Source organism: Oncorhynchus gorbuscha, linkage group LG18 (assembly GCF_021184085.1).
Source record: "Oncorhynchus gorbuscha isolate QuinsamMale2020 ecotype Even-year linkage group LG18, OgorEven_v1.0, whole genome shotgun sequence".
Classification (NCBI taxonomy): domain Eukaryota; kingdom Metazoa; phylum Chordata; class Actinopteri; order Salmoniformes; family Salmonidae; genus Oncorhynchus; species Oncorhynchus gorbuscha.
Window position 1 is genome coordinate 82,809,461 of NC_060190.1, and position 12,768 is coordinate 82,822,228.

Consider the following 12,768-nt stretch of genomic DNA (forward strand, 5'->3'; position numbering starts at 1 on the left):
ACTCCAGGATGTCTCCCTGCTCTCTCCTCCTGTCCCTGCTGTTGGCTGCAGCGTTGCAGTGTGAGCATGCCCAGTGCAGACGTGTACCGTGCGCCGACCGCTGCTGCTCCTTCGTAGAGGGCTTCCCCGTCAGACTGAAGGAGCTCCGCACCGCCTTCTCCACCATCAGAGATTACTACGTAAGTACTCTATATATACATATATATATATATATACATTTATATTAACATACTACTATGAAAGTACTCTCTCTAAATACGTACATTTATATGAAAATACTACTATGCGAGTACTCTATATATATACTGTATATATATATAAACACATTTATATTAATTAGTAGTATGTAAGTACTCTATATATACATTTATATTAATATACCACTATGTAAGTACTCTAATATACACATTTATTTGAATTTACTACCATATAAGTACTATAGAAATATACATTCATATCAATATACTACCATCTAAGTACTCTCTCTCTCTCTCTCTCTCTCTCTCTCTCTCTCTCTCTCTCTCTCTCTCTCTCTCTCTCTCTCTCTCTATTAGTATAGTACTGTGTAAGTACTCTTTTTCTCAATATATACATACACATGTAAGTACTCTAATATAAACATTGATATTAATATACTACCATATAAGTACTCTCTCTCTCTCTCTCTCTCTCTCTCTCTCTCTCTCTCTCTCTCTCTCTCTCTCTCTCTCTCTGTCTCTCTCTGTCTCTGTCTCTCTCTCTCTCTCTCTCTCTCTCTTCCTCTCTCTCTCTCTCTCTCTCTCTCTCTCTCTCTCTCTCTCTCTCTCTCTCTCTCTCTCTCTCTCTCTCTCTCTCTCTCTATATATATATATATATATATAAACACATTTATATGAATTAGTAGTATGTAAGTACTCTATATATACATTTAAATTAATATACTACTATGTAATTACTCTATATATCTACATTAATATTAACATACTACTATGTAGGTACTCTAATATATAAACATTTATATACTACTATCTAAGTACCATATATATATTTAAATTAATATACTACTATGTAAGTACTCTAATATATAAACATTTATATACTACTATCTAAGTACTATATATATTTAACCTTTAATCAATTTTATCAATTTTAGAACAAGTCAAGGGTTCAATACTATATAGTCCTATATAGTCTGGTCCTATATAGTCCTATATAGTCTGGTCCTATATAGTCCAATATAGTCTGGTCCTATATAGTCCTATATAGTCTGGTCCTATATAGTCCAATATAGTCTGGTCCTATATAGTCCTATATAGTCTGGTCCTATATAGTCTGGTCCTATATAGTCCTATATAGTCTGGTCCTATATAGTCCAATATAGTCTGGTCCTATATAGTCCTATATAGTCTGGTCCTATATAGTCTGGTCCTATATAGTCCTATATAGTCTGGTCCTATATAGTCCAATATAGTCTGGTCCTATATAGTCCTATATAGTCTGGTCCTATATAGTCCTATATAGTCTGGTCCTATATAGTCCTATATAGTCTGGTCCTATATAGTCCTATATAGTCTGGTCCTATATAGTCCTATATAGTCTGGTCCTATATAGTCCTATATAGTCTGGTCCTATATAGTCCTATATAGTCTGGTCCTATATAGTCTGGTCCTATATAGTCCTATATAGTCTGGTCCTATATAGTCCTATATAGTCTGGTCCTATATAGTCTGGTCCTATATAGTCTGGTCCTATATAGTCCTATATAGTCCTATATAGTCCTATATAGTCTGGTCCTATATAGTCCTATATAGTCCTATATAGTCTGGTCCTATATAGTCCTATATAGTCCTATATAGTCTGGTCCTATATAGTCCTATATAGTCCTATATAGTCTGGTCCTATATAGTCTGGTCCTATATAGTCCTATATAGTCTGGTCCTATATAGTCCTATATAGTCTGGTCCTATATAGTCCTATATAGTCTGGTCCTATATAGTCCTATATAGTCTGGTCCTATATAGTCTGGTCCTATATAGTCCTATATAGTCTGGTCCTATATAGTCCTATATAGTCTGGTCCTATATAGTCCTATATAGTCTGGTCCTATATAGTCCTATATAGTCTGGTCCTATATAGTCTGGTCCTATATAGTCCTATATAGTCTGGTCCTATATAGTCCTATATAGTCTGGTCCTATATAGTCCGGTCCTATATAGTCCTATATAGTCTTGTCCTATATAGTCCGGTCCTATATAGTCCTATATAGTCTGGTCCTATATAATCTGGTCCTATATAGTCTGGTCCTATATAAGCCGGAAACCTCAGAGTTAGGGACCAGCTGGCGGTCTAACCCTAAACACACAACTCTGACACGGTTACTTCCTAATTTACACAGCATCCAACAACCTTCTTACGCTAGAGAGAGAGACTCTGTCTGTCTGTCTGTCTGTCTGTCTGTCTGTCTGTCTGTCTGTCTGTCTGTCTGTCTGTCTGTCTGTCTGTCTGTCTGTCTGTCTGTCTGTCTGTCTGTCTGTCTGTCTGTCTGTCTGTCTGTCTGTCTGTCTGTCTGTCTGTCTGTCTGTCTGTCTGTCTGTGTTTCCAGTGTACTACTGTAGCAGCCTGGAGCCTCCCAACAATATTGCAGCGGCTGGGTGGCTGTCACAAGATCTGATCTCTTCCTCCCCCTTCCCCTCTTTCTCTCTCCACAGAGGAACTACTTCTCCTGTAAGAAACCGTTTGACATCAACAACTTAATCTCCTCATATAAAAAGGTCAGTCCCCAGCAGGCTCTGAGTGTGTGTGTGTGTGCACATGCATTTATGTGTGTGTATCTGTGTATCTGTGTGTGTACATAAAATATTAATTAAAGTAGTTTGCGATGTCATGTGGTTTTGTGATAAATATACTCTCTGATTCAACAAAAGAGTCAGACATGTTCTTCATTTACAATAACTTTGCTTATCAGAGAACCAGATTTAGCTGTTACTTTTTTGACATCATAAACAGGGCAGCCAGATTGACTCTCCATTGTTCTAAACAGGGCAGCCAGATTAACTCTCCATTGTTCTAAACAGGGCAGCCAGATTAACTCTCCATTGTTCTAAACAGGGCAGCCAGATTAACTCTCCATTGTTCTAAACAGGGCAGCCAGATTAACTCTCCATTGTTCTAAACAGGGCAGCCAGATTAACTCTCCATTGTTCTAAACAGGGCAGCCAGATTAACTCTCCATTGTTCTAAACAGGGCAGCCAGATTAACTCTCCATTGTTCTAAACAGGGCACCCAGATTAACTCTCCATTGTTCTAAACAGGGCAGCCAGATTAACTCTCCATTGTTCTAAACAGGGCAGCCAGATTAACTCTCCATTATTCTAAACAGGGCAGCCAGATTAACTCTCCATTGTTCTAAACAGGGCAGCCAGATTAACTCTCCATTGTTCTAAACAGGGCTGCCAGATTAACTCTCCATTGTTCTAAACAGGGCAGCCAGATTAACTCTCCATTGTTCTAAACAGGGCAGCCAAATTAACTCTCAATTGTTCTAAACAGGGCAGCCAGATTAACTCTCCATTGTTCTAAACAGGGCACCCAGATTAACTCTCCATTGTTCTAAACAGGGCAGCCAGATTAACTCTCCATTGTTCTAAACAGGGCAGCCAGATTAACTCTCCATTGTTCTAAACAGGGCTGCCAGATTAACTCTCCATTGTTCTAAACAGGGCAGCCAGATTAACTCTCCATTGTTCTAAACAGGGCAGCCAAATTAACTCTCAATTGTTCTAAACAGGGCAGCCAGATTAACTCTCCATTGTTCTAAACAGGGCACCCAGATTAACTCTCCATTGTTCTAAACAGGGCAGCCAGATTAACTCTCCATTGTTCTTAACAGGGCAGCCAGATTAACTCGCCATTATTCTAAACAGGGCAGCCAGATTAACTCTCCATTGTTCTAAACAGGGCAGCCAGATTAACTCTCCATTGTTCTAAACAGGGCTGCCAGATTAACTCTCCATTGTTCTAAACTGGGCAGCCAGATTAACTCTCCATTGTTCTAAACAGGGCAGCCAGATTAACTCTCCATTGTTCTAAACAGGGCAGCCAGATTAACTCTCCATTGTTCTAAACAGGGCAGCCAGATTAACTCTCCATTGTTCTAAACAGGGCAGCCAGATTAACTCTCCATTGTTCTAAACAGGGCAGCCAGATTAACTCTCCATTGTTCTAAACAGGGCAGCCAGATTAACTCTCCATTGTTCTAAACAGGGCACCCAGATTAACTCTCCATTGTTCTAAACAGGGCAGCCAGATTAACTCTCCATTGTTCTAAACAGGGCAGCCAGATTAACTCTCCATTATTCTAAACAGGGCAGCCAGATTAACTCTCCATTGTTCTAAACAGGGCAGCCAGATTAACTCTCCATTGTTCTAAACAGGGCTGCCAGATTAACTCTCCATTGTTCTAAACAGGGCAGCCAGATTAACTCTCCATTGTTCTAAACAGGGCAGCCAAATTAACTCTCAATTGTTCTAAACAGGGCAGCCAGATTAACTCTCCATTGTTCTAAACAGGGCACCCAGATTAACTCTCCATTGTTCTAAACAGGGCAGCCAGATTAACTCTCCATTGTTCTAAACAGGGCAGCCAGATTAACTCTCCATTGTTCTAAACAGGGCTGCCAGATTAACTCTCCATTGTTCTAAACAGGGCAGCCAGATTAACTCTCCATTGTTCTAAACAGGGCAGCCAAATTAACTCTCAATTGTTCTAAACAGGGCAGCCAGATTAACTCTCCATTGTTCTAAACAGGGCACCCAGATTAACTCTCCATTGTTCTAAACAGGGCAGCCAGATTAACTCTCCATTGTTCTTAACAGGGCAGCCAGATTAACTCGCCATTATTCTAAACAGGGCAGCCAGATTAACTCTCCATTGTTCTAAACAGGGCAGCCAGATTAACTCTCCATTGTTCTAAACAGGGCTGCCAGATTAACTCTCCATTGTTCTAAACTGGGCAGCCAGATTAACTCTCCATTGTTCTAAACAGGGCAGCCAGATTAACTCTCCATTGTTCTAAACAGGGCACCCAGATTAACTCTCCATTGTTCTAAACAGGGCAGCCAGATTAACTATCCATTGTTCTAAACAGGGTTGCAAGATTAACTCTCCATTGTTCTAAACAGGGCAGCCAGATTAACTCTCCATTGTTCTAAACAGGGCAGCCAGATTAACTCTCCATTGTTCTAAACAGGGCAGCCAGATTAACTCTCCATTGTTCTGAACAGGGCTGCCAGATTGACTCTCCATTGTTCTAAACAGGGCAGCCAGATTAACTCTCCATTGTTCTAAACAGGGCAGCCAGATTAACTCTCCATTGTTCTAAACAGGGCAGCCAGATTAACTCTCCATTGTTCTAAACAGGGCAGCCAGATTAACTCTCCATTGTTCTAAACGTATTAATATTATCCAAATGCATCAGAATCTCTCGTGTCTTCACGTTGAAATCAAATTATTATCCAGTCTTCTGATTTTATTTAGGAATGTTTTATATATATAGAAAAACAGTATTTTCATTCCAGTACATACTAGCAACACGCATAACCACCAAACCAGACAGGCAAATTCAGGGCAGCTAAGACAACCCAAGCCAAGGACAAATCACCTTAAATACACAGTTTTATACAGAGCTATAGCTGATTGGAACTCTTTACCAATCCATATCTCTCAGGCAAAATGTAAATCCACCTTCAAGAAAAAAAAATAAAGAACATCTAATGTGATAGACCATGTGACTGGACAGGAAATAGACAGAACATCTAATGTGATAGACCATGTGACTGGACAGGAAATAGACAGAACATCTAATGTGATAGACCATATGACTGGACAGGAAATAGACAGAACATCTAATGTGATAGACCATATGACTGGACAGGAAATAGACAGAACATCTAATGTGATAGACCATGTGACTGGACAGGAAATAGACAGAACATCTAATGTGATAGACCATATGACTGGACAGGAAATAGACAGAACATCTAATGTGATAGACCATGTGACTGGACAGGAAATAGACAGAACATCTAATGTGATAGACCATATGACTGGACAGGAAATAGACAGAACATCTAATGTGATAGACCATATGACTGGACAGGAAATAGACAGAACATCTAATGTGATAGACCATGTGACTGGACAGGAAATAGACAGAACATCTAATGTGATAGACCATGTGACTGGACAGGAAATAGACAGAACATCTAATGTGATAGACCATGTGACTGGACAGGAAATAGACAGAACATCTAATGTGATAGACCATATGACTGGACAGGAAATAGACAGAACATCTAATGTGATAGACCATGTGACTGGACAGGAAATAGACAGAACATCTAATGTGATAGACCATATGACTGGACAGGAAATAGAAAACATCAACTGAATGTTGAATGTGTTTCCTGTCAGGTATTTTAATTATCTTTATTGTGTGTGTGTGTGTGTGTGTGTGTGTGTGTGTGTGTGTGTGTGTGTGTGTGTGTGTGTGTGTGTGTGTGTGTGTGTGTGTGTGTGTGTGTGTGTGTGTGTGTGTGTGTGTGTGTGTGTGTGTGTGTGTGTGTTTAGCTATACTGAACCAGAAGTCCCCAAAAGAATAGTAAAAGATCAGAAACTTGACCAACTGGGGACATGCTGTTGGTCCCCACAAGGTCAAATGCTGTTGGTCCCCACAAGGTCAAATGCTGTTGGTCCCCACAAGGTCAAATGCTGTTGGTCCCCACAAGGTCAAATGCTGTTGGTCCCCACAAGGTCAAATGCTGTTGGTCCCCACAAGGTCAAATGCTGTTGGTCCCCACAAGGTCAAATGCTGTTGGTCCCCACAAGGTCAAATGCTGTTGGTCCCCACAAGGTCAAATGCTATTTCTAAGGGGTTTAGGGTTAAGACTAGAATTCATGTTAAGGTTAGAATTAGGTTTAGGGTTGGTTAGGAGCTAGGGTTAGTTTTAGGGTTAGGAACTAGGATTAGGTTCAGTGTTGGTTAGGAGCTAGGGTTAGTTTTAGGGTTAGGAACTAGGATTAGGTTCAGTGTTGGTTAGGAGCTAGGGTTAGTTTTAGGGTTAGGAACTAGGATTAGGTTTAGTGTTGGTTAGGAGCTAGGGTTAGTTTTAGGGTTAGGAACTAGGATTAGGTTTAGTATTAAGGCTAGGTTTTTGAGTTAAAGTTAGGATTAGGGTAAGAGTATGGGTTAGGGGTTAGGGAAAATAGGATTTTGAATGGGACTGAATTCTGTATCCCCACACGGTGTGGTTCCTCTAACCTGAGTGTGTGCTTCCTGTGTGTCTAGATGCAGGATAAGGGCCTTTATAAGGCAATGGGAGAGCTGGACCTGCTCTTCAACTACATCGAGGAGTACCTGGTCTCTCAGAGACGCAAACACTAACCCCTGACCCCTAACCACTGCCTCAGCCAACCAGGACACACTGACCCTGAGCATGGACCAACAAGAATGAGTAACCTCAAACCTCTAATAACCTCCAACCCCAAACCTCTAATAACCTCCAACCCCAAACCTCTAATAACCTCCAACCCCAAACCTCTAATAACCTCCAACCCCAAACCTCTAATAACCTCCAACCCCAAACCTCTAATAACCTCCAACCCCAAACCTCTAATAACCTCCAACCCCAAACCTCTAATAACCTCCAACCCCAAACCTCTAAACTGCATGTTCAGTCCAGGAAGGAATCTGTGTCTGTGTCTTTGCGGAAGTGTTTTTTCTAACTTTCCATAGAAGTCTTTGCGTTAGTCTTTAATCCTACTCTTTAGTCGTTCTCGAAGACCGACTCTCTAAAGTCCTGAAGACCTTCTGAGGACCTAATAATTAATAATATATCCCATTTATCAGATGACTTTATCCTAATTGGTGTTCAGTACAGTACTGCCCAGTGGGAAGTGAACCCGTGTTCATGACCTTATTAAGGGCCGTGCTCTACCAACTAAGACAGGAACTTCTCTCTCAAGTCCTGAACCACATGTATCTTCAGATTCATCATGGTGTTTATTAATCAGTCATATTGACTACAACATTCTGCTGGAAAGTTTCATTTCTATTGCATCAATTTTCACGATTGACACTTTCTGGAAGTCCTTCTATAGTGGACATTGAACCAAAACATAAATGCAACGTGCAACAATTTCAAAGATTCTACTGAGTTTACAATTCATAGGGAAATCAGTGTAATAAATTCATTCGGCCCTAATCTATGGATTTCACATGACTGGGAATACAGCTCTGTTGTGGCGTGGATCAGAAAACCAGTCAGTATCTGGTGTAACCACCATTTGCCTCAAGCACATCTCCTTTGCATAGATTTGATCAGGCTGTTGATTGTGGCCTGTGGAATGTTTCCCCACTTCTCTTCAATGGCTGTGCGAAGTTGCTGGGTAGGAATTGAACTGGAACACGCCGTCGTACACGTGGAATCAGAGCATCCCAAACATCCTGAGTGAGTATGCAGGTCATGGAAGGACTGGGACATTTTCAGGAAATGTGTACAGATCCTTGAGACATGGGGCCGTGCATCATCATGCTGAACCGTGAGGGGAAGGTGGCGGATTAGTAGCATGACTATGGGCGTCAGGATCTCGTCACGGTATAAAATTGCCATTGATCTAAATGACAAAATTGCACATCCTTTTATTGTCCCCAGCACAAGGTGCACCTGTGTAATGATCATGTTGTTTAATCAGATTCTAGATATGCCACACCTGTCAGGTGGCTGAATTATCTTGGCCAAGGGGAAATGCGCACTAACAGGAATGTAAGCAATATTTGAGCGAAATAAGCTTTCTGTGTGTACAGAACATTGATGGGATCTTTTAGTTCAGCTCATGAACCATGGGACCAATGAAACATGGGACCAATGAAACATGGGACCAATGAACCATGGGACCAATGAAACATGGGACCAATGAAACATGGGACCAATGAACCATGGGACCAATGAAACATGGGACCAACGCTTTACATGTCGCCTTTATATTTTTGTTTAGTGTAGTTTGGATATTAGCATAATGATGTGATGTTATTCTAACCACAATGTGATAAGGAAGCATATACTGATGTGTAATAATGACCATTAACCACAATGTGGTAAGGAATCATATACTGATCTATAATAATGACTATTACGAATGACCATGTTTACAACATATTGCGGCATTTAAAAATATATCCTATTTTTATTACCAATGTCAGTACTGATTTGAAATAAAGTGGAATTCTGCACCATAATCTATAAATGGGATCATGTTGAAAGCGTATTTTGTTTTGTAAAAGAATCAATAACTGCCATCTCTTCATGGTCTATGTTTTTGACTAATAATTAGCTCCCCTGACATTTTAAATAGTTGCCTAAATGTTTGTGAGGTAGAATGTATTTATTTTAAATCAGCTTTTAAGTGTTTTAGCTGTCAATGTTTTGGTATTTATTTATGATTTTAACTGCAGTTTTAAAATAAATCTTCTACTTTGAAACCATTTTACCATTTTAGTGCTTTTGTTTGCCTTTAAAATGTGAAGCCAGTTCTTCCACACGTTATTTAGAGCTTCAGCGATGGGTTGTATGACGGCACGTTATTTAGAGCTTCAGCGATGGGTTGTATGACGGCACGTTATTTAGAGCTTCAGCGATGGGTTGTATGACGGCACGTTATTTAGAGCTTCAGCGATGGGTTGTATGACGGCACGTTATTTAGAGCTTCAGCGATGGGTTGTATGACGGCACGTTATTTAGAGCTTCAGCGATGGGTTGTATGACGGCACGTTATTTAGAGCTTCAGCGATGGGTTGTATGACGGCACGTTATTTAGAGCTTCAGCGATGGGTTGTATGACGGCACGTTATTTAGAGCTTCAGCGATGGGTTGTATGACGGCACGTTATTTAGAGCTTCAGCGATGGGTTGTATGACGGCACGTTATTTAGAGCTTCAGCGATGGGTTGTATGAGCTTCAGCGGCACGTTATTTAGAGCTTCAGCGATGGGTTGTATGACGGCACGTTATTTAGAGCTTCAGCGATGGGTTGTATGACGGCACGTTATTTAGAGCTTCAGCGATGGGTTGTATGACGGCACGTTATTTAGAGCTTCAGCGATGGGTTGTATGACGGCACGTTATTTAGAGCTTCAGCGATGGGTTGTATGACGGCACGTTATTTAGAGCTTCAGCGATGGGTTGTATGACGGCACGTTATTTAGAGCTTCAGCGATGGGTTGTATGACGGCACGTTATTTAGAGCTTCAGCGATGGGTTGTATGACGGCACGTTATTTAGAGCTTCAGCGATGGGTTGTATGACGGCACGTTATTTAGAGCTTCAGCGATGGGTTGTATGACGGCACGTTATTTAGAGCTTCAGCGATGGGTTGTATGACGGCACGTTATTTAGAGCTTCAGCGATGGGTTGTATGACGGCACGTTATTTAGAGCTTCAGCGATGGGTTGTATGACGGCACGTTATTTAGAGCTTCAGCGATGGGTTGTATGACGGCACGTTATTTAGAGCTTCAGCGATGGGTTGTATGACGGCACGTTATTTAGAGCTTCAGCGATGGGTTGTATGACGGCACGTTATTTAGAGCTTCAGCGATGGGTTGTATGACGGCACGTTATTTAGAGCTTCAGCGATGGGTTGTATGACGGCACGTTATTTAGAGCTTCAGCGATGGGTTGTATGACGGCACGTTATTTAGAGCTTCAGCGATGGGTTCAGCGATGGGTTGTACGGCACGTTATTTAGAGCTTCAGCGATGGGTTGTATGACGGCACGTTATTTAGAGCTTCAGCGATGGGTTGTATGACGGCACGTTATTTAGAGCTTCAGCGATGGGTTGTATGACGGCACGTTATTTAGAGCTTCAGCGATGGGTTGTATGACGGCACGTTATTTAGAGCTTCAGCGATGGGTTGTATGACGGCACGTTATTTAGAGCTTCAGCGATGGGTTGTATGACGGCACGTTATTTAGAGCTTCAGCGATGGGTTGTATGACGGCACGTTATTTAGAGCTTCAGCGATGGGTTGTATGACGGCACGTTATTTAGAGCTTCAGCGATGGGTTGTATGACGGCACGTTATTTAGAGCTTCAGCGATGGGTTGTATGACGGCACGTTATTTAGAGCTTCAGCGATGGGTTGTATGACGGCACGTTATTTAGAGCTTCAGCGATGGGTTGTATGACGGCACGTTATTTAGAGCTTCAGCGATGGGTTGTATGACGGCACGTTATTTAGAGCTTCAGCGATGGGTTGTATGACGGCACGTTATTTAGAGCTTCAGCGATGGGTTGTATGACGGCACGTTATTTAGAGCTTCAGCGATGGGTTGTATGACGGCACGTTATTTAGAGCTTCAGCGATGGGTTGTATGACGGCACGTTATTTAGAGCTTCAGCGATGGGTTGTATGACGGCACGTTATTTAGAGCTTCAGCGATGGGTTGTATGACGGCACGTTATTTAGAGCTTCAGCGATGGGTTGTATGACGGCACGTTATTTAGAGCTTCAGCGATGGGTTGTATGACGGCACGTTATTTAGAGCTTCAGCGATGGGTTGTATGACGGCACGTTATTTAGAGCTTCAGCGATGGGTTGTATGACGGCACGTTATTTAGAGCTTCAGCGATGGGTTGTATGACGGCACGTTATTTAGAGCTTCAGCGATGGGTTGTATGACGGCACGTTATTTAGAGCTTCAGCGATGGGTTGTATGACGGCACGTTATTTAGAGCTTCAGCGATGGGTTGTATGACGGCACGTTATTTAGAGCTTCAGCGATGGGTTGTATGACGGCACGTTATTTAGAGCTTCAGCGATGGGTTGTATGACGGCACGTTATTTAGAGCTTCAGCGATGGGTTGTATGACGGCACGTTATTTAGAGCTTCAGCGATGGGTTGTATGACGGCACGTTATTTAGAGCTTCAGCGATGGGTTGTATGACGGCACGTTATTTAGAGCTTCAGCGATGGGTTGTATGACGGCACGTTATTTAGAGCTTCAGCGATGGGTTGTATGGCACGTTACGGCACGTTATTTTTAGAGCTTCAGCGATGGGTTGTATGACGGCACGTTATTTAGAGCTTCAGCGATGGGTTGTATGACGGCACGTTATTTAGAGCTTCAGCGATGGGTTGTATGACGGCACGTTATTTAGAGCTTCAGCGATGGGTTGTATGACGGCACGTTATTTAGAGCTTCAGCGATGGGTTGTATGACGGCACGTTATTTAGAGCTTCAGCGATGGGTTGTATGACGGCACGTTATTTAGAGCTTCAGCGATGGGTTGTATGACGGCACGTTATTTAGAGCTTCAGCGATGGGTTGTATGACGGCACGTTATTTAGAGCTTCAGCGATGGGTTGTATGACGGCACGTTATTTAGAGCTTCAGCGATGGGTTGTATGACGGCACGTTATTTAGAGCTTCAGCGATGGGTTGTATGACGGCACGTTATTTAGAGCTTCAGCGATGGGTTGTATGACGGCACGTTATTTAGAGCTTCAGCGATGGGTTGTATGACGGCACGTTATTTAGAGCTTCAGCGATGGGTTGTATGACGGCACGTTATTTAGAGCTTCAGCGATGGGTTGTATGACGGCACGTTATTTAGAGCTTCAGCGATGGGTTGTATGACGGCACGTTATTTAGAGCTTCAGCGATGGGTTGTATGACGGCACGTTATTTAGAGCTTCAGCGATGGGTTGTATGACGGCACGTTATTTAGA

At 41.9% G+C, this 12,768-nt stretch overlaps 1 protein-coding gene across 1 annotated transcript in view; it reads left to right on the forward strand.

Moving 5' to 3' along the window:
• LOC124004224 (interleukin-10-like) overlaps window positions 1-7,539 on the forward strand; it is a 7,888-nt gene extending 349 nt beyond the window's left edge. Inside the window, exons 1-3 of the mRNA XM_046312987.1 lie at window positions 1-179; window positions 2,688-2,750; window positions 7,327-7,539. The exon at window positions 1-179 is cut by the window's left edge and continues 349 nt beyond it. Coding sequence (XP_046168943.1) covers window positions 9-179; window positions 2,688-2,750; window positions 7,327-7,422 — 330 coding nt within the window. The 5' untranslated portion in view covers window positions 1-8 and the 3' untranslated portion in view covers window positions 7,423-7,539. The remainder of the gene's footprint in view (window positions 180-2,687; window positions 2,751-7,326) is intronic.
• The last annotated feature ends 5,229 nt before the right edge of the window (window positions 7,540-12,768 follow it).